The following is a 26,401-nucleotide window of genomic DNA, read 5'->3' as shown; positions in this document are numbered from 1 at the left end:
AGCAAGGCTCTTGGCAAATCTCAGTTTGACAAACTTGTTTCCAAGCTGGACATGCAAGACATATATGCACTAGCTTGAGGGGGAGCGTTAACGGTTATGGTTGTGGGCCTACAACCCACTTAATTCTTAGTCTTTTTGGTCTTTGGATATGCTAGTCATTGTGTTTAATGTAATAGGGACAATTTTGCCATTTTTGCTTTTTAATACTTAAATATAAAGAATGGAAGGTGGGGATGTGCAACCCTAACCCAACCTTTTCCTCTCTCAACCTTTCTTCTCTCTCTTATTCTCTTTATTCTCTTTTTCATCTCTACACAATCTACATACATGAATAAAGGAAACCGAAATCGCCTCCTTCAAATCCTAATTTCTTGCATCCAACGGAAGAAATGACAAGGATGACACCCATCTGATAACATTAGCCAAATCACCCTCAATAACTGAGGGTAGAGCTTGTACAAGGACTAGCTCCGAAACCCCTGCTAACAAGCATGCACCTCTACCGCATTAGAGCCGGTCCTCCCAATTGTACAGGCAAAATCATACCAGAGAATGGCTATCACTAATGACACCACCGATCCCTGCCGGACCCAGGTTGCCTTTGGAACTACCATCAAAATTAAGCTTCCGCATTGCACTTGGAGAAAGCTTCCAAACACTATGAATGACAGGCATCTCCAACACTTGGAGATGGTCTCAAAGCACTTCTACCCCCCACTCTTTTATACCTTCAACCATTTCTGTCCAGATCTCCACAACCTCTTCTTCACATTTCCACTTGTCTTCTCCAATTACTCTCTGAATAACAGTCTTTCCCCTTGTAATTCCGCCATCTTACTCTCGTGTCTCCTCTTTCCAGCTCTCAATGAACACATCTAAAACTACTAGTCCATGTCGCATGGTAAGGATTTACATGGTAGAACCTTGTAGTAATTACATGTTGATCGCTGTCCTCCTAAGCATGGAAGTATACGTGTCGTAGGTGAGACCACTATTAAAGATCAGTTAATGCTTATATCCCTTTTCAAAATAAGTATTCACCATTCTTAAGTCAGATATTGTTGCAAACTCAAGGATCGCCACTACCGACTCATTTCTTTCCTGAAACAATCATCCCCCATCCCTCTCATAGCCATACTAATTGGTATCCTTCCATACATGCCCATCCAAGTCTCCATTTATAAAAACCCTCCTCTTCTCTTGCCATTTGGGTTGCGTGTGTATTGATTGCACTGGGGTTAGTACTATGTGGGACCTTGTTGACATGCGAGCATTATAAGTATAAGCCTCTGCCATGTCAGTTCTAGAGCCTGATAAAGGAGGAAGGTCAATATTCAGAGGGCAGTTAATTGTAAAACTTTTGTGGATTTACTATTTAAAAGCCAACCCGAAATTGCTGTGAGAAAGGTTATGTTGGTGATGATAAGTGAATATATGTACGGGAAAAGATCTAATATAACTAATTGTAAGGTTTACTATACAAGTAGTTGATTCAGATATGCTCGACAAACCAATCATTTATGGGAGCAATCCATTCACTACATACCACTAGCAGGAAGCATGATGCAGAAATTATACAGATCAAACTATCCCAGCCCTCAGAATGTTGATCATTTTATTATTGCCTTCCATTTTACACCATGGATAGGATTATTAACGTCATCAAAAGAACATGTTTCTTTAGAATGATAAGCAAACCAAGCTGGGGTGCATCGATAAGATGTTTCAAGTTGATAATTGGACCTATTTTTATCTACTCAATCTTGGCTATCCATTTCTCGCATCTGATTGAACGGATGTCAGGACCGTCTGATTAGAATGATTCTTTCATTGTCACCGGCCAAGAGATAGATGGAATAATTGAACTTCACATCAATAAATGGACATAAATGGACTTTCCCATGTGTCCAAAAGCAACTACCTGTATGTTGTATCATAAGCCTATGATACAACTAGCTCTATTAGATCCTTCCCCATATATGTAAAGTAGGGAAATAATTCACTGCTAGACATGAATGACATCAATATATGTAGGCACATGTATAATATCGGAACGTTCATCTGTTGGCCCTACCTTGGATGGCCCGTACACCAAAAATCACATTGCTCAGTTGATACCAAAGGCAGATTGGAGGACTTCTGCTCATTGAGGGTCAGCCACTGGTAGGACATTTTTTCAGCTGCTGGTTGGACATTTTTTCCGGACTGCTCATTTGTACGTCCATGGTAAGGCCCAAAAGATGAACATCCAGATCTTGTAGGTGCGCCACATATATATAGTGCTTGATGACTAACTTAAATATGAGCAATTCACCAGTACTCACTTATAAGCCTGATACAGATCTTTAGGTAATATATATATATATATATATATATATATATATATATATATATATATATATATATATATATATATATATATATATATATATATATATATCTGTGTGTGTGTGTCTAAAGGTTGACGGGAAATTTAACGGATATAAAGGTAACATTTGGCAACTCCATGCCTGTGTAGACTGCAGCACCTCTACATGACACCACATGTACCAGCCGGCACATGTATTGGACATCTGAACCATCCATCAGATGCTCACAATGAAGATGACATGGCTGAGAAACAGGCTGGTCCACACATCAGGTGGACTGCAGTATATGAAACAAATGGATGTCTGAAGTAATTTTGACTGAGCTTTTGTACCCATCATCTGTTTCAAATATCTTGGTTCACCCATGCATGGACTGCTTTGACACCCCGGACCACGTCACCTACACTGGGGGTTCCACTGTGGATGGCAATACGGCATGGATCTCATGTCATGCCCATGCCGCATCATCACATGTGGCAGCATCAAGGATGTGCTGGGATCTAGAGGCATGTGGATGAGAAAACCTCACAAGAGGCAGAGTTTGTAAGATGGATAACACATTGTGAAAAGTTTTTAGATGAAACAAGTCACAAAAAAATATGAGGAGCCCTCTTACCTTGACATGATGGGGCATGATTTTGACATCAAATGGTACATGAAGCCATGCTTCGGGGGCATACAACAAAAAGTTCTCCGGTTTGCTGGTATAAACATCTGCATACTGATGGATATGGTATGCGAAAGCTGATTCCTGACCAGTGTCAGTGAGGAAGGTGGCACCAAAAGAACTATTGAACATGCTCTTCATCACAGAACGTGCCCTTTCCCTCTCGTCGTTCAGTTCATTCAAAAGCGAGTGGTAAGCTTCTCCTTTATCACAGCTGGTCGAAATTGCATGAAATTTCCCAAGAAGTTCTTGGATTATGTGAAACTTTGCCTGTGGACAAAGAGAAGACATGGGAACGAGAAGTTTTGAGGATCCAAATACAACTTAAAGTGGCAAAGGTAAGAGGCTCCTAAAAATCAGAACAATCGAGCACTGGGAGTGGGAACCCTATAAAATGTATAGTTAGTGTGATGAAGGCATCGTTATGAGGAGGTACAGTCCATGCGATGCTTCATCAAATGAAACAGCATTTTTTCTATTCTTTTTTATTCAAGCTAGCAATAGTACAAGTGCCTGCCTTTCAGTAACCTATGCTGTTGATCAAGCAGAGCACATCATGGTATGCTGCATGACCTGATATCTCTGGTATCAATGATTAGATGAACCTTGCCATTTGCTGGAAATGATAATTAGAAATGGTCCAAATTTAATGGGGGCCCAATCAGACAGCTAGGATCATCTGAAGGATGAGATTTGCAGATGTATCCCATCCACCTTTGGAGCACCATATGAACAAGTTAGATCCCACACGTGTGGTTTGTTGCCAAGCCAAATGCAGATTGTATATTTTCTCTTATAGACTTGGGACTGAACTTGCCAGATGGGGCTGAGCTGGCGTAATTGGACATAGACATCTACACATATATGGACTCGCACACAAACACATGCATGTGTGCGCGCGCACATGGATACATACGCTCATATATGGTATAAGAAACATCCAGTCATGGTCATCATAATCATCTAAGCCTTATCCCAATTAATTGGGGTCGGCTACATGAATCCCGTTCTGCCGTTCCACTCTATCAAGGGCCACGGCTACATGAATCTTGTTTTGCCATTCCATTCTATCAAGGGCCACATTCAGCATATAGTCTATATTATAAATAAATAAATAAAATTATTTTTTAATTGTATAAACAAAAAATAAATAAATACTTAGGTTGCAATTTTCAAGTTCTCAAACATTAACTTCCCTCTATTAAATTGTTGAAACTATATAAACCATGTAGAGAGTAGTGCCCTCCTTTGTGGCACACGTGCGTGCTAGATCCAAGGCATCACCAGGTTGTGGCCACCTTGAACTCAATCTAGCCAGTCCACGAATAAGATGGGCTGCTGTGCATATACGTTCAACATAGATTTTTGCATATTTTCTTTTATCTGTCCCATTTCTCTAATTCAAGTCTGCACCAACAGGAAGGTTGAGCAGCCTGATTTTCACGCCACATTATGTTCCTTGTGGACCATCTAAGGAATGGCCTGGATCTCGTGGATACATGCCATGTTTGGCAGGTGAGCAGCAAGGCCCTTTTTATCTCAGTCACAAGCCTGATTACCACATTCCTAACTATTCTTCCCCACGTGCATTGCACATGTCATATAGAAAACTGAGACAGGAATACCAAACAGGGTGACAAAGGGTCGGGCGGCCTGGCACTATAGGATAGGGCCCGAATCCCTAAACTTGGCCTGAGGGTCCGGCCAGGTCTTGAAATCCAAACCTGGTGCCCAGCCAATGATCAATGGCCTGACCTGAACCAGCCTGGGCACCAAGACATACAGCATGTTACACAATGACGGTCCATCTCGAGGGTCCTGCCTACAGGTGTACACGAACCAAGCTAGCTCGGTTAGCTCGCTCAACTCAAGTTGAAAAAGCTCAATTCGACTCGGTTCGAAGCCGAGTTCGAGCCAAGTCGAGCTGATTTTTTGAGCTCGAAAATGAGTTCGAGCCGAGTTCGAGCTAGCCCCAGCTCGACTCGACTCGGATCGAACCCAGCTCGAATCGAACTCGGATCGAACCAGTTCGGTGACTCGGTTACTTTGATGTTGATGTTGCTCACCAAGTGTTTGATGAAATGACCCAACGAAGTGTCAAGGAAGGTATGTATATGAAACCAATACCCTTTTTTTCTTGATTTTTATGTTGCTTAGAAGGTGTTTGATAAAATACCTGTAAAAACCATTGCTGTTGTCTTAAATACAGTTAGATTTTGAAGGTGCAGTCCTGGTGTTTGTGAAAATGCTGCACAGGCGAACTCGGCTCGAACTGGCCCGATCTGCTGACCGAACCAAGCTGAGCTGGCCAGTCAAGCTCAATGACCGAGACGAGCCGAGTTCGAGCTGAGGTCAGCTAGTGGCCGAGCCGAGTCGAGCTGAGGCCAGCTCAACTCGATGTACACCCCTAGTCCTGCCATGTAGATGCCTTGACCCAAAAGTCAGGCGTGTTGTGGGCCACGGTGTTAGAAGCAAATGAACATCAAAGAAAACTTAGTTAATTTTTTCTCAGTTGTCAACTTGTTCTGTAAACTATGGCCCACCTAATATGTGAGATGGCACGACTTTTCAGTAGGGAATTCGCATTGTACCTTTTATTCTATTTTCCTTTTGAGGGCTGGCACTTGCCCAAACCAAGGCTAGGGCCAGTGTCAAGGCTCAAGGGACCAGGGAACAAGCTAGGGCCAACCCTAGCCCGGCCCATTGCCGACACATAAGAACATAAATAGGGGATTTCCTAGAGTTCTGGTTAATGTATCCCTAACTCAAAAGTCCAGTGTTGCACTCTTTTACAAATTGACGTCTCTTTGTAGCATAGTGACTAGAGGTGAACCCTGAATTAGAGCCAAATCTACGTAACAACTAGAGGAGAGATAAAAGTTTCAGGCGAACAATCATACCTGTTGGAATCGGTAATTGTCATCATTTTGTATCCGGATTTCACTCTGCATTAAATAGGAAACCAGCCGTAAGGACACGCATTGTGGTAATTTCGATGTCTAATTTCTTAAACAAGGAAATGAATTTACCATGAATTATCACCATGTAATTTTTCTTAAGTTTGGGTAGGGCCATGAGAAAAATAAATCGCAATTTTTGGGTTTCCACTCTTATTAGAATTTGCAAAAATCATGAAATGATACTCATGTGGACATGAAAGAGCTCTTTCTTTGCAGTTCAGCACAATATAACCCCATTTTTCGATTGTGGAATTCTACTACAACTAGAAATTCCAAAATCAGAAACTATTTTTCTACAGTCCTGAAATGGGCATGAGCATACAGCAGCCAAAACCAGTAAACAAAACTACAGGATTCCAAGACACTGAACTGCATGCTCAACTATCAAGATAATTACTTTTGTTATTCATATAAAAACAAATTTGAATAGTTAAGAACTTGGGATGAATATGTCAACTGTGATAAAGAAGATGGGAATAATCATCAGTTCCCAGCATATGAGCTTTAAAGTAAACGAAAAAGAAATAATCCATGACAAAAGCAGAAGCAACATGAGATGTTGATAACCTATACATGGAAGACGTCTTTGATTATATGCTCTTTTTTATGAATAACAAGATCTTATTAACAGAAAGGCATAGAAAAATATTGGACCATGAATCCAAATACAAAGCGAAGATCTAAATACCCATCTTTAGCAAGGGGGTCCACAAAACTGTTCCCTCCACTGCTAACGTGGTTCAATGAAACAGTTAACCTCGAAGAGAAGTCCAAATTTCATTGGAAATGAATGCAAACTTCCAAGGCTCAGAATTCAAAAAGAGTCTCAATAACATTCTTAGAATGGCTTTCTGCAATGGGAAAATGATATAGTAGAGCCAGTTGAACCATCACAAGGTAGAGCACTAATTGGTGCATGCCATGTGGCATTCGAAGAGCATACTTCAAAGAAATCAGGAAAAAAAAAATGCTTGTAGATGCCAATTGCCCATTTCTGATTGGTGATCCACCTTATTACAGTTCAACTGGCTCTACTATATCATTTCCCTCCACAATAATCCTTCCAAAGAAAAACGAAAAGAAAATTTTCAGATACTCTAAGCACCAATGTCTGTGTGGAACTCAAAACCCTCTTACTTATCAGCCCCAAATAACATTTACCATATATCGTGAAACATTTCTAATGACACCTCCAATGCTAGAAGGCCCTATTTACCCAACGAGGATGCATTGAAATTGAGCTTCCAAACAGCATTTGGAGGAGGCATCTAAGCTCTAATCCCAGAGTAGCATTGGGCTTGACTATCCACCATTGTTCTCTAATCTCTCAAAAAATCAGCCACCGGAATACCAGCAAATTCCTTTTTACAAAATGCCCATTCAATAAGGCAAAGCTTGATGATCAATACGCACATGTAAAAAGACTTCAACACCATCTATTACCCACTTATTCCTAACTTTCCACAGGCCTAAAATCTTTGATGAAATTTATACAAGGAAATCAATCAGGCTCCAACTGCTTTTGCAGTCCTTTCAAAAAGCTAAAATTGGGAAATATGTTTCTGTGGCCACATAACTTGTGGTCATTTCACATTGAGATGATGTTTTCATGGTCAAATCACTTGGAAGGATGCCAACCCCAATTAATTGGGATAAAACGTGGATTGAAGCATACTGACGTCCACTGCTAATGGAAGGCTAGACGAAGTGCAGTTTTTATCCAGGGATTTGTGATGCAAGTTGGTCCTACTCACAAGTATATAGGCAGAGGACCAAAGTGGGTCCACATGATCTCATGTGCAGGTTCCACATGGCTAAGCGAGGGGATGTTTGACATTCAAGTAGTTACATTATGTTTTTGCCTTATAACAAGACGAAAACCATAATATCCTCACTTAAAGCATGTGTGAAAGGTAGCCCATTAGTGAGGGCATTTTGTGTAATTCCCATACTATATGATACCTTCTTGGTAACTGGGGAAAAAAAAAGTTACTTCGGAGTTCTCCTTGTGTGCTTGGTAGAAGAGGGAGAGAGGGCGTCTTCATGTGATCTCTAGTAATCAACTAGAGGGGCAGTAGGTTTCATACCATACCCATTGAAGCAATCTGGTACATCTGGTTGGATTAATTTGTTGAAGACTTGAAGTATAAGAGCTGGGAGATCACCCACGGATGTGCTTCAAGCAATTAATCTGCTGGTGGGGAACAGCTCGGTGTGCCATGATTGAAGGCAACTTCAAAAATGCAATCTGTTGGGGAAAATCTCAGGTGTGCATCTGTGCAGGGTGGCAGAAATGGTCGCAGAAATAAATGACTCGTGCAGAGGTCAGCCTATCACTTTCAGGCCAGTAGGGGAGAGAAGCAAATGATCTTGCTGACTCTGAGGTGAAAGCAGGTGCTTCCAGACAGTATCTCAGAATTCTTGACTATAGAAATCCATAACATTGGGTTGAGTTGTTCTGTTATTTGAGCGCGCTGTGAGCAATCATGTTTCTCTTTGCAGCTGCTGTCGCTGTGCTGTTGTACCCGCAGTTTATGGTTTTGTTTTTCATGAAATTGAAATTACCTTTCAAAAAAAAAAAAAAGACCACCCACTCATGGAGAGAAAGGTACATTCCTGCATTTAGTTTGTATACATGCATAAAAACATCATAGAGGTCCTCACACCCCGCCTGCCACAGGAAGGCAAGCTTTAAAAAAAATTTAAAAAAAAAATTAAAAAAAGAAGAAGAAGAAGAAGAAGAAGAAGAAGAAGAAGAAGAAGTAGCAATCATTTCATGGGCTTGTCCTAGCTATTTGAGGCCAGCTTTACATATCTTGTTTCACAAATCATTCCTAATGTCATATCTTTGAGAGTGTACAAGTACAACCCTTCATATCCCTTCTCACGACCTCAAGTTAATTCCTTTGAGTTCTTCCACAGTTCCCCTAATCCTCCTTTCAAGCCCTTCAAACCTAAATTTAATCTCCTATTGGGGCTACTGTTAGATTAGTTTGCTGTCCTCATTCTGGATTGCATCCTTTCTAGCCATAATCACAAATCTTGTTCCCAGATATTTCTTAGCTCAAAAATATCTTGGGCTATTTTCCAACTTTAGGTTCCTTTTCATGGTATTTTAGGCAATAAATAAATTAGAGAATTTAGGCTATGATCCATCCATAACAGGCCCACAATTTTGGACACTGTAGATGGATATGCAAGAATCCTATGTGTGTGGTGTATAAATCACAGGTGAACTATCACTTGCAGTCTTGTCGTCAAAGGGCAAGAGCTAGAGAGACAAATAGACGGCAAGGGGGAGGGGGGGTAGTGCCCTTCACGACCAGTCATAATAGAGAGAGAGAGAGAGAGAGAGAGAGAGAGAGAGAGAGAGAGATGCAGAGCAGCCTTTTAGTGAAATGAGAAGAAGAGTTCTAATTGGAAGTGTTTTGTTAAAAGAAATTACCACGATAAAATCACGGTACTATCACAAGAAATTAAAAACAACTATATTTTGTCATAATGTCGTGGTATTTTAATAATATTATCATCTAATAAAAATGCTGGAAAATTCAAAATATTGGCAGTATTTCTCACATTTTTGCCTTTCCACACATCCAGCTCAACATCCTCATCCGCACAACACATTCTCTCCACATGTTGCCAGCTAACTGCCCAACATTTCCCATATAGCATAACTTCTCAAATAGTTTTCTTGAAAAATTTTACCAAAAGACTGCAAGGGGGGTACTGCAAAACCAAAAGAAGTGGAAGAATTCTCAAGTACTTGAAGTTGCCGATTCTTGAAGCATCAAATAAAATGATTTGACTGTGATTTACCGGATGGAGTTGCGGACCAAACTAAAAAATCCTTAGAATTCGGGATAGATTGGATGATATGAAGTCCTTCTGATAGCTTAGCATATTCCACTGCCTCCTCGTCAAATAGGTTCCTACGACAAGGGGGGGACCACTACCCCCTATCCACTGATGAAAGAAAAACAAGAAGCCACTATCGTATTTTCAAAGGAGATGCAAAGGATGGGACTTCCACCACCAAAGGACTCTCGCCACACCAAGGATCCTTCCAAAAGTAAATCCTACAACCATCTCCTAGAGCAAACCTCACACTCAATTTAACCAAAGGAGCTACTGAAATGACGGCCTTCCAAATCTCAAGGCTTGATAGTATGAAGGCCTCTTAATCTCCCAATCCCCATCCTGGTCTCCATACTTTGAACCAACAACTTCTCTCCAAAGCTTGCCCTCTTCAGAACTGAATCTCCATTGTCATTTCATTTCCCAAGAAGAGCAATGTTCGTAGATTGCAACTCTCTTATGCCTACACCTCCCTCAGCTAAAAACTTGCATCCATCTTCCCACTTCAATAGATGGAACTTATGCCCAAGTTATTCTATATTAGTAATGGTCACCACCATTATTGATACGGGGATTGGCTGTAACAACCGATACAAGAGCAAAAATAATGCTTTTTTTTTTGCCTGAAAAATATTTAGAAAATCCAGTATAATGTATATATTCCAAATATGTATTCATTTTTTATTTTGAACATGTTTATAGTAATGTAACAGTTCACTCTTTGGTGAGAGTGTTATATCGGGCTGTCTGGTGAATTTATGAATATGGTTATATGTCTTTAATGTTTACACATCACAATTGAGCATTAGAGCTAGAAATCGGAAAAAAATGCATAAATACCACATTTTGCAATTTTTGAAAAAAATGACCCTTAGAACTTCTATTCACTCAAATAGCTTCAATCTATGGTTTTAATCCTAAAAACTAATGGTAAAAATGGTCGAAATTTACTATAGAATCATCCAGGAGAGTTTTTTAAATGAGAAAAGTGAAAAAATGAGGAAAATGGATTTAAATAGGAAAAAAAAAAAAAAAAAAGTGATCATTTTTCTACCATTAGGAGGGTAACGATTGTTCTGCCACATAACGGCCGATACAGCCCCAAAAAACCAACTGCCCCGTTTCACCCCTATATCACGTAACAATCACGGCCATTACCTATACGCATCAGCCTTTACGACCGTATCGTAATGAATTTGGAACACCTTGCTTATGCCTATCTTTCGCCCTTTACCATAAGAAATCCCTCCACATTTATCCTAACTTATCCAACGCTGACTCTGAGCATTTAAACAATGACAAAATAAATAGGAAGATGAGAAAGGGTCGATTTGATAAGAGTAATGCAACCCGCCATAGATAAGTGCCTACTCTTCCACTTTGACAACTTCCTCTCAAATCTTCCAATGACCCTATTCCACAAATGTTTGGGAGGCTTGCCCAAACAACGCAGAAGACCTAAATAGGAAGATGGAAAAGAAGCAACATCACATCAGAAGATCCCTACATAGATGGATACCTCTTCATTGGATAACCCGATGCCAAGCATCTCACTTTTTTAGAAATGTACCTTTAGCCCCCAAAACCTCTTCATAACACCCCAAAAATTTTCTAAGATCATCTATCATAGCTTTATTCACATCGCAAAAAAGTAGTGCATTATCCGCAAATTGAAGATGGGTTATCCGAGCCCCATCATGCACACCACGGAAGCCCGAGAAAAGACCCACCTCTTAACTTTGAACAAGCATTCTACCCAATGCTTCCATTACCACTATGAACAAAAGGGGGAAGAGCAAACCGCCTTGCCTTAAGCCTTACGAAGCTTGGAAGAAGCCTTTTGGAGAATCGTTGATCAAGACCGAAAATAAAGCGGATTACACACATTCAATCATCCATCTCATCCATTTGCTCCTACATCTAAATCTCTTGACTATCCCATGTATAAGATTTGCTCAACACGACACAATCTCACAAGTAACAACCTCAGCATGAGAAGAGGATGGATAGAAATATAAAAGATGAAGCCCCAAAGGAATTCGCTTCCTCGCCCTTACAATGGCATCACTTCCAAATATAAGAAAAAGAGACTCCAGGACATCTGCCCTTACCTTTTAGACACCTTAGATCTAGAAACACCAAAAGGACATCATTTAATATTGAATAATACATTTAAAGAATTTATCTTAATGAACCTAACAGTGTCATTGTCATGGAGTTTGATGTGACATCATAATTTCTAACATAGTATAGAAAAAGGATGAAGTGGGGTTTCTAAGGTAAGTACATTGTTTTATTTTCTTTAGGCAGCCACTACCTATGCCCATCGTTTTTTAATAGTTGCATCTTCTTCATACTTCTGGTAATACAGTACTAATGAGTTGTACCATTATATTGCCAAAAGTAGGAAAATTGGGGAGTATCCGGCAAAAATGAATGGGTCGAAATATCTATTCTTTTTCTACATTGTAATTTTAGTGTGAGACAGTTGAAACTTCCTGCTGTTGAATACATCATGCTGTAATTATCAGTTCGGTAGAAATCTGGAGTAAAACATAATTCTTATTGATGTTTGTAGATAACAGAAGCTGACCCCAAATAGCTTGGACAAGGCTATAGTGATGATGGTGAGAAGATGACATAACTGCAAACTTGCTCACGGAATTTAGCCAGCCTTCAAGAGGTCATAACATCTGCACGATCAACTAAAAGGTTTTCTTTTTTTTATCCCCTGTTAACATTTTTCTTTTCAAGTTTTGGGTTGGAAACCATCTCCCTAAGATTTAATTTTCCTTGAAGATTTGCAATTTCTACTTCTTACATTCATCAAATACGATGATAGACTTTGTTATGGAGAGTCTATCGTTAAGACATGAAGGAAATGACACGACTTTGGTCAATGGAATTTCCAATGGCTAGAATTCTAGTCAATCGACCATGATAAACACAAGGCAAACCAACCTTCTATACAACAAATCTCAATATAAATTGCAATCTACCTTTAGAAGCGCTCTACAAAATAAAAACTATATGAAAACAAGGTTTTTGGGGTATAATGCATTACTTCTAGCTCATGAATGATAGCAGCAGTACGCCATCCAGCTTTTGAGGGTCCTCTCAAGTCGCTAAACAAATGATCGCCAAAATATATCACCTAAAAAAATTGAAATGGAAGTTTGTGAATCATACATAGTTTAAAATGGGCATACGACAACCAGCATCTTGAAAACGAAAGAAGCAAGGACTTCTCTAAGGAGATGTAATGCATATTAGCATAACAAAATATATCAAAGAAAATCATGTAGCCCATTACTCCTAACCAATGTTTGCAATATCGATAATATCGGCCGATATTATCGATATTGCAGCTCCGCGATATGAAACCCCTGTGGAGTATCAAAAATCCCATGTATCGCAATGTAATGCAAGATATCGTTATACTTTCTTTTGTTTTTTTTTCCTATTTATCAACAATATCTGTCGACATCAATAGATATCATCGATATCGTCAGGGAACCATGGCTGTGTTGAGAAAAAACTCAAAAAACTTTGATTTCTTGTCTTTTCCCTTTTTTTCCTTCCTCTTTTAAACACCTACAGGGTGGATTTCGGTCCATCCTCTTGAATCCTTAGGGAGAAAATTAAAGTTTTCGATCCGGAATCAAGATCAAAGCGAATTTGGGGCCAATTTCGATTTGGTGAGTATTTTCTTATTTTGATCCTTTTTTTGTTTAAACCACATCAAATCAATGCCAAAAGATTAGAAATGCTCGATTCTTCATGTTTTGCATAGAAAATTAAGGATTTGAACCCATGATTTTGAGATTTGAGGGTAGGTGGTCCAATTTGGGGGAAATTGAGAGAGAGAGAGAAAATCTGCAATTTCTCTCAAATTTGTTGCAACTTACTGTCCAAATATGAAATCAAATATGTATGAGGCCTGATCTACTGATTCATGTAGTTTTGGAGATTTAAAATAAATATTAAAAAAAAAATTTCAATTAAAAAGATATTTAAAATATTTTTTTCAAAATTCGACTTCTATCAGCGGTCAATTGGGCCCAATTTCTAAGTATGTAGGAGTGTTTAATGAAATCATCATCACATACACTCTAATTTTAGGATTTAGGGGTAGGCGGTCCGATTTAGGGGAAATTGAAAAAAAAAAACCAACATTTCGACAATCTCTCCCAAATTGATTGCACTTGTTTTTTTATGATGTTATGATTTAAAAGTGTGTATTGATGTCTTTTATAACAATCCATGAAGTTTCATTGAAAAATTCAATAGTGTTTCCCCATGTTTCCCAAAAAGTGCATTAAATTTCACAATCCAAACCACATATCCCATGCGATAACCAATACGTGGGTGTGATATGTAGCGCGATACCAATACGGTAACACTACTCCTAAGTCCTAACCACGTTATGCATAGCATAAACTTAGTAATGCAGGCCCATAGCCAATTAAAGCCCATCTAGGCCCAAAGTATGGCCCAAACCACTTAGGCCCATGGCCTACCGTAAGGCCTAACATGTGCTAATGTTTTATTGTTTATTTATAAATTTGGGGGCCTAAATCAAGGATTGCAATTTACTATTTTTTTGAGATATGGGAACTGATTTAAAGATGTGATTGAAGATGTAAGGGGGGTGTGATTAATGTGATTGAAGATGTGAGGGGAATATGATTGATGTGATTGAAGATATGAGGGGGACGTGTTGATGTGATTAGATATGGGGCTGATTTAGAGATGTAATTAGGATTTTCTATAAATGCTTTTACCATTGTTAGGCTTTTACCATCTTAGGTACATTACATTGATTTGAAGTCAGCTATGATTGATTTGAAAACGATCTCTTCGTTGGAGGATTCTTATTAGGGATTCACTTAGTGTTATAAAGGAGAGATGGTGTAGGAAGTGTTCATTCCAAAAAAATTCTCTGTGCGAGTTCTCTTCTTATGCATTGTAATAAAAATTTTGATATTAATAAAGTTATTTCTCCCACTCTACTCAAATATTCTTGTGAGTGCAATTCTTGTCTACTTCTTTGCGATTCAATGTTGGTATCTCATTAATTCAATAACCAGGTTGCACCACTTAGAGACGCTAATCATCAGATTCAGCATCCCATATGCAAAAAAAAAAAAAAAAATCACATCTGTTTGGATCAAAACAGAAACAATTTTACTAGCAAAAGTTCATTTCAGCTATTAATGTTTTTTTCCAGTCAGCCATGAAGTGAAATGCTCCATGACCATGCATCTCTTATCTCCTCCAAAGTGATGTGAATTTATTTATTTTTTGAAAGGCAAGAAGATATCATTAAAAACAGAAGGGAAAAACAAAAAAAAAAAGAGAGAGAAAACGCAAACAAAAGAGGGGCTGCTGAAAAGTGATGTGAATTTAGAAGTTGAGTCTCAGTAATACATTGTCCTCGATCATAAATATTAAGTGGCACTATAAAGCTCGAAAGGAAAGTCTGTAAAGACCCTCAAAAAGCCAGTGGACCTGAGAAAAGCCATTTGCGATCATATAGAATATGAAAATAATTTTCTGTTATAAAACACAACCATCTGAACCAAGGTATTCAATAACGGTAACGGTGGCCGTAACGGCCACTGTAATCACCATTACTTTATGGCCAGTTTAAAAAGAAAAGGAAAAAAAAAATGTATCAGCCCCGTAAAGCATAATAGGTCCCACTGTTACCATTAACCTTTTTTAATACCTTGATCCAGACTTTGACTTCCCAAAGATAGCAGTTCGTCTGCGACAAATTGACTGCGATATTGGTTTTGTTGAAGGAACATGCACAACTTGTCTAGCATATCCTAGTGTTGTGTAAGAATACAGGTATTACAACCAAAAACTGTGATGCCTACAGTCACGTGCAATCATCAACTACACCCAAGCTGAGCTATCAAGTTTGCAATCACCATGTGCACCTCACACTCCACGCCAATGTCAGATTCCAACAGCGTATCTGTTGAAATGCAACATATAAATGAACTATACAAACAACAAGGAAGATGAAACTAATGTCCATCACGCGACCTTTTTAAACATGTCCAACATGGCAATGTTGTAGAAAATGAAGCGCCTTCAAGCAACATCACTTGGGTAACCAGAATATCACACAATTTTGAAACTTGTCAAATATAGTCCAATATGTGAAAGAAATGCGAACATACTTGACAATGAAAGACCCACCCAAAAGGGCAGCAGCAATGCTCAACCCGTTCCATTTCAGACAAGCAACATGCTCGCTGAGACAAATACTACTACCAATGACAGCAGATTTTATCAAAAAGGCCAGCAGGCAAAAAGATGCAAGGATCCATCAAGGCAATGGGTACAAGGGCCCAACACATGGGAGATCCAATAAACCATTGTCAAGGGAATTGGCCAAACAATTTGCTTATCTAGGGAAGGAGTGCTCCCTTACAGATTTTGAACAAAAGTGAATTTCATGGTAGACTCCCAAAAAATTTGAGTTGAATGGCATGCACAATCACGTCCCTGAGAACATTTCTAACTACCAGACCACATGAGACTTCCTAAAACAACTACCGTGGTTTTTAGTTGAATTAAATATATTAAAAGGTGTCAGGAAAGCATGGAGAAGAATGTAAAAGACAAGCAATAAATTGCAGTTATATAATCACAGAAAAATGTAATCAAGGATCTGAAGTGAGAACCATGTCTCAATGGAAACTAATAAAATATAGCCATCTCACGTAAACGGTGAAAGAAAAACAGTTACGAACAAATGATGTCTTCTTTTTTTTGGAGAATTCATATTACAAGTCTTCTTTCAATTAGGTATGTCAAATATGCAAACATGCAAAGTACACAACGCAAATGTAGACAAGGTATACCTCAGGTCCATTCCACTTTGTAATTTGCAGAAACGATTTAAGGCATCCATGATAGTAAACTTGGTCTGGCAGAAAAGCATCCACCTTTGAGAAAGCTAATGTGTCCTTCTCGATATCATAGCAGCTACAAAAAAGCCCAAAGGCAAGTCAACAAATGAAACATTAGCATGATGGATATAGTTAGCCATAGACTACTCAAAGAAAATTTAAATAACGCTTATGTCCTACTTGATATCATGGTGGTCACATGAATAATTGATGTGACAAAGGCTGTATAAGGATGCACAGGTGATTCAAATTATGAACTTAAAGTTCATCGAGAGGAACTACAAAAAATAATGGTGTTTCCCATAATTCTGATGACATAGAAGCCCTCACGATTGCAGTCACATTCCTTTCAACTCGAACTTGAAAGCAACATAACTGCAATTTGGAGCCCTCAACGAGAATGCTGAATGCTAAAAAAAGGGAAGAAGAAGAAAAAAGAAAATACAATTAGGTTATTTACACTTTATTAGACTAATAATTGGTATTCTAGTCCATATTGTCCAAAAGCGTCCAATGGATACCAATACATGCACTAGTAAAATAGTAATTCACTCCATAATTTTCAAATACTTCAACCTCAATACTTCAAGAAAGCCATGGAGTAAACAGTACATGGTGAATCAACTACAACCCATCCTATAGTTGCACCAAGAATGAAGCAATGGAAGGTTCATGGGAGTGAAGAAGCGCGTCTGTTTCAAAACATTATTATAAACAGCTAGGAATCGAGAGCAGTAGCACAAATCTAAAGCATGATTCGAAGTGGGAGCAGCCCTATTTATGGATTAATGCAACTTTATTGAGAAAAAAAATATATTAATAATAAAAAGAAGAAGAAGAAGAAGAAGGAAAAAAAAAAAGAGGACAAAGGGCATAACAAAAGGCCAGCACCCAAAAGATGAGGAAATACAGAAACACATAAGAAGGGGAAAAAAAAAAACAGCAGCGTTACAGAAATAAGTCAGATTGATGTAGGCCGTGACCTACACTCCCGATTCTGAGCATGCACAGCTTGGCCAAGAAGTCAGCCTCCCCGTTAACTCTCTAGGGAGTAGGGACTTGAGCAAAAGAGATGGGAATATGGCAGCAAGATAACAGGCCTCCTCAATCAAGTCCGCTAATCTCCAAGGGAATGAACCCCCATTAAACCAAGATATGGCACATCCGGAATCCCATTTAATGATAGGGACCAAACTACAATCAACAGCCACCTTAATAGACTTTAGAACAGCAGCTGCCTCCGCATGGCTTGAGTCTGTGTGACGGTCCAGTCCCAGAGAATTTAATCAACACTCTCCCACCATTGTAATGAATAAAGACACCCATACCAGCAGGCCCTGGGTTGCACAAGGAGCTGCCATCAAAATTTGCTTTGAACGTGCTCAGTGGGGGAGGAACCCAGTGAACAAAAGCATAGGCTACTCCCAGCTACAACCAAGAATCTCAGACCAGCTACACTCAAAATCACAAGCAGAGAAACCCTGAATCTATGATCAACAGAAGCCCAACTAACGAGATTTCTAAGTATTTCTCTAAAGGTGGCATCAGCTAATGCAGACGCTCCTTTGAAAATTCTGTCATTTCTTTCTTACCGAATAAACCAGACAACCTGAAACATTCCAAAATTGAGCTTGAGCGCCAAAGCTAAGGACTTTCCTCCAAATCACGCTAGCAAACAGGCAGTGAAGGAGCATGTGACTTACCAATTACTCATTCTTCTAGCATAGAACACATCTCTTCAAGAGAGAAATGACTAGTTTTTAAGATGGTCTATTGTGAGGATTCTATCTAGGGATGCAATCAACAAAAAGGGTCTGATTTTCAAGGGAAGAGGGGATGACCAAATCTTTGAGAAAACAGCATCCCGATGCGTATTAACATTACCAGGAGACTGCAGCAAGGACTTGACTGAGTAGGTGTCATCTAATTCAAGCATCCATGTTCTTTTGTCAACGTCTGAGATGGCAATGCACACCAAATGCAGTCGCTTTAGCAGCTGCTCAGCCAACAGAACCTCTTCCTCCATGAGGTTGCAGCAGAAGATGGCGCAGCATATAATGTCGTTTCCCAGCGGAAAGTTGGAGCAGGATTTTGGTAGAAGATTTGCACAACTAAGCCTTATCCTGATGCTAAATGTTGAATCAGGCCTGATTCAAACACCCCAATAATTTTGCCATTACAATTCAAGCATGGCCTTTTGCAAACTTGCAATAGCACAAAATCTAATATAATATAGCAATTTTACCTATTTATTCTTTTTTAATTCACTAAATTTATTGCCACAGGTCTAATTTGATAATTTGAGTGTCTCACGGATTGTATGTATTATCATATACATATATCTTCCAGACTTGTTGCAAATGAACATTAAGTTGTACCTACTGTCTCATTCACATCAATCAAATGAATTCTCTTAATAAACCAGAAGGCATGGCAAAGAGATGTAAAATGTAAATTGTAGCAACCAGAAAAAAAAAAAGTTTTAAGAGCATGTTGGCCACAACATGGAACTACAGTTACAATTTTGCACAATCAACAGAATTAATTTGCCCAAGAAACAAAATCTGCTCCAACATTCATCTACATCAAATGCATTCAAGACGCTTGTAGTTAGATATGATGGAAAAGAAAATGGATGTAAATTACAAAGACAAAAAATCATTCTTGACCATAAGGGGAGCAGAAAGCGAACTCTATCTCTGTCAGATATGCAGTTATGCACTAAATCTGGGAAGGATAGATAAAAGAAGATAGGAAGTTCAAGGTACGAACCGGAATGGGTGCTCTGATGTGTAAAATTTTGGCTTATTGGCATGAGCAATAACAACATCAAAAAGCTCCCTCCAAGAGTCGCCACTACCACTAGAATCCTGTTAAACAATTTAGAAGATAAACAAAACATCAAACACAAAGGAAGTTTCAGCATAATAGAGAATAGTTATCAAAGGAAATGAATTATCAAAAAGTCACAAAATAAACAATTGTGAGAGTGTTAAATATAAGTAACAAAAAAAATTGATAGCCAAGAAATAAACCATGATTCAAGGTACATTAGAATATACAAAACCTATGCGCCAGCTGGTCTAAAATCATGGTAAAGGACTGATGTCATTTGGCAGTTGGTCAAAAACTTTTGCCAAGTACTCATGAGAAAGCCAACCCCAAATAGCTGAGATGAGGCTATAAAAACAAATGATTGTGATATAGCTGACAATGGCCTGCACATGGATAGTTACGAAAATATAGCTGATAATTGAATTTAACAGAGAAAATAAAAGGTAGGTGGTTATGATCATAGTAATGGGGATATTTTCTGCGAATAGCTAATGTGGAGTCCACCAGATCTATATCACGGTGAGGTAGTCCCAAAACCTAAAAGCTTCTTACTTCATCAAAAGATCCACTTTCTCAGCCTGACACTGTATGTTTCCTCCTCTAGACAAGAATGCACCTCGAAAGCACCAAATAAAATAGAATATAGAACAAGTTTTGGATCGAACTAATCCATTGACGGGTTGATGGCTTCCTTGTAATCTGGTTAGTTAGAGCTTACGGACTTACCGAACAGTGACTAGGCACTGTGCACATCGACCCATGCAGTGCTGTAGCTAACATGTTAAGTATCCCCCCTGGGGAGTACGTTCGCAAGAATGAAACTCAAAAGGAATTGACGGGGGCCCGCACACGAAAATGACTTGCAAAAGTAATAGGAGAAATGAATGCAGCTTGGCATCACGTTAAAAAATAAAAATAAAAATACCTCCAGCATAAAACGCATCCCTCCATCCACAAAATAATATGGAGAATTTGTTAGCAGGAAAAGCTTCTTCCCCCTCTCCCTTAGCATTCTCAAAAAGCGTAGCACTTGTCCCTGGAGTATTCACACATGTAACGATGAGTCTAGAGTAAGAGAGACAATATTAAATTCGAAGACACCTTTTGAAATAAATTAAATTAAATTCCTAGACAGTGGCATCTGTTAGAGCTTCTTTGAATTCAAACAGTAAAGGAACTGCAATCTCGACAATGAAGTCGAGCCCATGAGAATTTCATGAATGAAAATACTATTTAACCAATAACAAAAAGAAAGCATAGGGCTGTAGCACTTACATTTTTCATGAGATATCTTCGAGGATTAGAAAGAATTCCCGTATGTACCAACCCAGTTTGGTGAACATGCTGAATTGCTTGATTTACATCTTGATAGACATAGGAAGCATCAAAATCCAACTTGGCATTGACAAAATGTTGTACAATATCTGCAATAAGACATGCCTACAAGGCAATAAAGAATCAAGACCAAGAGACAAATAAGATTAACAAATGAAATCTCATATAACTCACAGTACTTACTGAGGTCTAAAGTAAGGCTGGCAATGTCCATACCTAGGCCCAGCAAAATCAATATTTTGAGCAGGGCCAGTGCGAAGGCATGGCTGGACCAGTTCAAAATCCAGGCCTGGGCCCGGCCCATTGCCAGGCCTACTATTAAGACGATTTCTCATAAGACCACAACCTACCGTTCAACATATTTATCGATCTATCTACATTACGCAGGTAGCAAGAGGAAGGATCTCCACATGGTATTTATTGACTTGGAGAAATCTAGTGAGTGTTGGGAAAGAAAGGAGTTTCAAGAGGAAATATTGACATGATTAAAGATATGCATCGGGAACCAGTAACAAATGTGAGGACCACTACTAGAAAGACAAATGAATTCACAATTACTATAGGCTCACACCAGGGGGCAGCATTGAGCCCGTACCTTTTGGCATTGGTTATGGACGAGTTGGCAAGGCATTTATAGGAAGATATCCCATGGTGTGTTTTGTTTGCAGATGGCATAGTTTTGATTTACAAGATGAGGGAGACATAAACACAAAGCTAGATTTATGGAAGAATGCTTTAAAATCTGAAGGATTTAAAATTGGCTGGACTAAAACAGAGCATATGAGTGCAATTTTAGTAACAATAGGAGTGAAAATGAGGAATTAATTAAGATTTTAACCAAGAAGTTTCCCAAAATGACCACTTTTGATACATTGGTCAATAATTCATGAGAGTGGAGAGATTGAGAAGGATTTTGCCCATAGAATTCAAGCTAGCAAGCTGGGTGGAAGAAATGGATGTCCCACTAAAGTTTTGTGTGACCATCGTATGCTGCTCAAACTAAAGGGGAAATTTTATATGATAGCTATAAGACCAACCATGCTTTATGGGACATAATGTTGAGCAGTTAAGGAACAACATGGTCATAGGATGAGTGTAGCTTAAATGACGAAGTTAAGATGGATGAGTGGCAAGATGAGGAAGGACAGAACTAGGAAGGAATGCATCCGAGGGAACTTAGAAGTATCACCAATAGGTGATAAGAGGAGTAACGTATAATTAGATGGTGTGGTGATGTGCAACGGAGACCAAGAAACGCGCAGTTAGGAGTGAGTTGGTACAAGTCGAAGGCTCTAAAAGGTAAGGCGAAAGCCCAAAAGGACATAGATTGAGGTAGTAAGAAAAGACTTGATGACCTATGGTCTAATTGAAGGTATAGCCCTCGATAGAGAGATGGTGGTACAAGATTCATATAGCCATTGAGGTAAGGCTTAGATGATGATGATGATGATGATAACTACGTTACTCGAGTATATCTATGTGTATTGGATGCAGCCATGGAGGTATGAATCGACGTGTTTGAAACCCAAATCTCACAATATGGCAAACATCTCTCACCAGGAATGGCAAATGCGTTCTCGAAGACTGAACGCTTTTGAGAAATTCTTATCTTGGCAAGTGGTGGTCATGTCTCACACAAGAGAGTCAAGATCTAAAAGCTAAGATTATCTGGCCAGGTATGATAGGAGAGGGCAACGTTTCAAATGGAGAACAGGTTATTGAGTTCATAGCCATTTAGACTTGCAGAGAGAAGAGAAAGGCAGCTTGTTGTTTATATGAGTGGTCTGGTGTGGTTTCTTAGACAACCTTTAACAGGTCATTGTTTCCCTCTCAAGGCAAAGGCTGAGGATTCATTTGGTTCAACGCAAAACAAAAAATGCATGCACACAATTGTGCCAATCAATTACCAATATTCTTCAAAATGCATTAGTTTGTACAAAGCAATTCGTATCTCGAGATAGGATCATAGGAATTTAACAAGGCACTAATTGGGGAATGGATGAACCAAGATCATTTTTTATACAGTGCTTCGAACATTATTATCAACCCAACAGGATTAGAAACATAATGGGCACACTCAGTGCTTTAAGAGGGCAGTAAGGAATCCATTATTCTAGGTGGTGAAAAAAGAATCCGAACAGTGACCACCTTTGAAATAGAAGGTTCATAAGAAGATATATGCCTAGCACGGAGTGACAAGGAGACTTGGCCCATCTGATCCATGTTTCTTTATCCACGGCTTAATTTCAAGAACTATCAACCTTTAAAAGTGCACTCTTTTCTCCTCTACCATTGGCAAATGGAGATAATAGACAAAACATTGTATGACGTATATAGAGAACAAATGAAAGAAACATGTTGGTGACAAGTAAACAAGATTTATTTCTACCATTGCCCAGCATGTCTTAAAACGTACGATATGAAACAACCTAGCCTGCATGTATTACATGGAAAAAAGCAAAGACCTAAAACCGAATCCTACCTCACTAAAGCAAAAACAGTCCATGAGACCAACAAGTCCACGTGCTTGATCTCGGCCAATATGTCGCGTGCCATATATCTCTTTTATTTCTGACCTGCTGAGCTGTTTGTCAATAATATGAAAAGAAAATAAGACAATAGAGAGAGGAATGGAGGTTTTCAAATTTTTGATGCAATTGTTAAATAGCCCGAATGAAGGTGAAGAATGTTGAAAGCAGAAATATATGCTGGAAAAAAAATAATAAGATTTGAAACAAGAAAGAATAAGAAGAAGAACACACAAAAGCCATTAAATAATCAGCTTAGGCCATTAAAAGTCAACGGCATCAAAATCAGTTTATGCAATTGAAAGCCAAAATAATTTCTCATGCTGGGGTGGCCCACAATAAAGGATTCTTTCATTTAATAAATTAAGAAATGTTGAACGAATAGGATGCATAAGATTCAAATTAATAGCACCTAGATACTCTTAACAATATATTATGTCGCAACTTGCAACAGTCGCTTATGTTTCACAACTCCATGAATCACTGGGAATAGCAATCAAATAAACAAGTTGGGTATGCAGGAATTTTCTTTTCTTATTATTACACATAAGAAATGTGTACATGACTCAAAACGAACAAGATGTAGTACCTTTTTACGTCCAAAGAAGCATCCATCGGGCTCAATCGACCCAAAGAAATCCAATTTCAGAAGACACCCCTTCAGCTTGTCATAATATAGACCTTTGATGGGGAATGTGGGATCGTATTCAAATTGCAAGCAACTCTCAGGATAACGAAGCTGACACAAAGACATCAACCACAGAATAGAATAGTAAACTCGGATTGTATAGACAGTAAAAACAATGACACTGCTTGCGGGTTTTTTAATAAAATTCCATTACGCTTCCAAAAAAAAAAAAAAACAATGACAATAAGTGAACTGTGTCTTTTTTTTCCTTTTTTCTTTTTTTGAAGGAAAATAATGAAGAGAAAGAAGTGGAAAGAGAGAGAGAGAGAGAGAGAGAGAGAGAGAGAGAGAACAAGAAGAGAAATTGGATCAAAATATACACAAAAATAAGGAGGATAGAAATTGTGGATGATCCAATACGTAACGCAACCATCCCTTTTGAAGCCAACCAATACGTGCACCAGCAAAGATTTTAAACTTGCTCATGGAACACCACATGAACAAATCATAGCCCAAAAACCACTATGATTGGACAATCATCTGTCCGATTGGTACAATTTTGGCACATCAAAATCAGACCATATTCATGTTTTGCTCAGCCTTTTCCAATCATCCATCTATAGACCACCAATGCAACAACTAAGATAAGTCTAATAACCATGACTATTGGCCTATTCATCATCATCATCAGGTGGTGGCACTTTCCAGCAAACCAAACAATTTTTTTTATAAAAAACTTAAAAATTAAAAAAATCGGGTGTGTGTCCCATTTCATTAGAAATGAATGACTAACACCCAACTTTTTAAAGCTTGATCGCTCCTTCATTTCCTACGGCATGCACATCAGAAAGGAAGCCAGCATTGCAACGGACTACAAAACTAGATCCGTTTACTGAATTACTGATATCCATCACTACTAACCTCGTTAACCATGTGCTCTTTTGCCAGGTCATAAATCAAACTCTGCAAGTATGGAGAGTAATGAGCCAGCGTATAGTCGTAGTCAAATCCATAAACCTGTATAGTGTCCAATCTTAGGTTCTTATTCACGTAAATACCTAAATTCATGATTAGAAAAACAAATATCAGAATTCAGAAAATTGCAACATCTAAAAGAAGAAAGAATGTTTATGTGTGTCAGACAGAGATAGCAGTTTTTACAGCACCCAATTGAAAGAAAAGGTTTTTTTATTTTTGGTCCAGCCCAACAATGGCCCAGGTGGGAACCCAGCTCCCTTCAATCTAAACCGTTCATGTGGTGGGCCACATCACGTGGTGGCCAATGCCCAATATACAGCAACATATAATCATAGCCATCTAATTGGCGGTTTTCAAACGGACAGTTACATCCAACGGTCCACGTCTAGCGATCCAGTTGGGGAGATCTTCAGCATCTCCCATCCAAAACATGACCCACCACCTGAATGGTTAGCATCACGAAAAGGCGGGCCTCGCACGCTACTAAAATCATAACATTTGAAAAGGAAATGAGAAATTAAACCTTCAGGATTCATCTTGGGCATCTCCTTGAGTGTGGCGGGGATGTTGAGAAAGCTCCGTTTTGCGTTGTGGAACTCGCGCCGGATCTTCTCGATCTCGCCTCTGGCAGGCAAGCCGTCATCGGCTTCTTCATCGTATTTCAGAGCATTTTCCTCGGAGAACCTGCTCGATGTGAGGCTCCGTCGCAAAAAGCCGACTACGATACCTGAATTCCACAAAACCATATCAAAATGCCCCCAGAAATCAAACGGTTCCTAAAAAAAGGAGTGTATGTATGCATGTATGTCTGTATGTATGTATGTACAGACCTTCTGCTGGTATTGAATGAGAGAGGAGAGGAATGAGCCTACGAACGGCAGCCATGGTTGGAGAGGGTTATCAGGGATTGGAGGGATTGTTGCGGGGTTTGACGGAGAGATTATTAGGTATTGGAGGGATTGTTGCGAGGTTTGAAGGAGGTTATTAGGTATTGGAGGGATTTTGCAAATGCAAATAGAGAGAGAGAGAGAGAGAGAGCGGGAGAATTTTATTAGGGCTGTTGGCCTTGGGAGACGGTCGCGGGTTCAGTCTGGTCGAGACCTGACCGACTTCCGTCAAGTACTTACGGTGGGGCCCACCTCGATGGATCTGTTATATATCCACACCGTCCATCCGTTTTTTCATATCATTTATGTATATTCTTAAAATTGAAGCATATAAAAATTTCAGGTGGACCATACCATAGGAAACTGTGATCATTAAATGCCTACCATTAAAAACTTTGGCAGCATAATGTTCATTTGCCATCGAACC

At 39.0% G+C, this 26,401-nt stretch overlaps 1 protein-coding gene across 2 annotated transcripts in view; it reads right to left on the bottom strand.

The window, feature by feature from the left end:
- LOC131256879 (uncharacterized) overlaps positions 1-26,194 on the bottom strand; it is a 40,433-nt gene extending 14,239 nt beyond the window's left edge. Inside the window, exons 1-12 of one of the 2 annotated variants that reach the window (XM_058257959.1) lie at positions 25,918-26,183; positions 25,611-25,814; positions 25,031-25,167; positions 24,071-24,220; positions 23,436-23,537; positions 20,894-21,058; positions 20,544-20,654; positions 19,556-19,653; positions 16,736-16,859; positions 12,919-13,008; positions 5,937-5,981; positions 2,986-3,306 (exon numbers count right to left, since the gene is read on the bottom strand). In XM_058257959.1, coding sequence (XP_058113942.1) covers positions 2,986-3,306; positions 5,937-5,981; positions 12,919-13,008; positions 16,736-16,859; positions 19,556-19,653; positions 20,544-20,654; positions 20,894-21,058; positions 23,436-23,537; positions 24,071-24,220; positions 25,031-25,167; positions 25,611-25,814; positions 25,918-25,972 — 1,602 coding nt within the window. In that variant the 5' untranslated portion in view covers positions 25,973-26,183. Of the gene's footprint in view, positions 1-2,985; positions 3,307-5,936; positions 5,982-7,993; positions 8,668-12,918; positions 13,009-16,735; positions 16,860-19,555; positions 19,654-20,543; positions 20,655-20,893; positions 21,059-23,435; positions 23,538-24,070; positions 24,221-25,030; positions 25,168-25,610; positions 25,815-25,917 lie in introns of those variants that run through there. The other variant, XM_058257960.1, reaches the window with a different exon arrangement.
- Positions 26,195-26,401: the final 207 nt, after the last annotated feature.

Source organism: Magnolia sinica, chromosome 9 (assembly GCF_029962835.1).
Source record: "Magnolia sinica isolate HGM2019 chromosome 9, MsV1, whole genome shotgun sequence".
Taxonomy (NCBI): domain Eukaryota; kingdom Viridiplantae; phylum Streptophyta; class Magnoliopsida; order Magnoliales; family Magnoliaceae; genus Magnolia; species Magnolia sinica.
The sequence above is the reverse complement of the archived record's forward strand: the minus strand, read 5'-3'. Positions and strand labels throughout refer to the sequence as shown.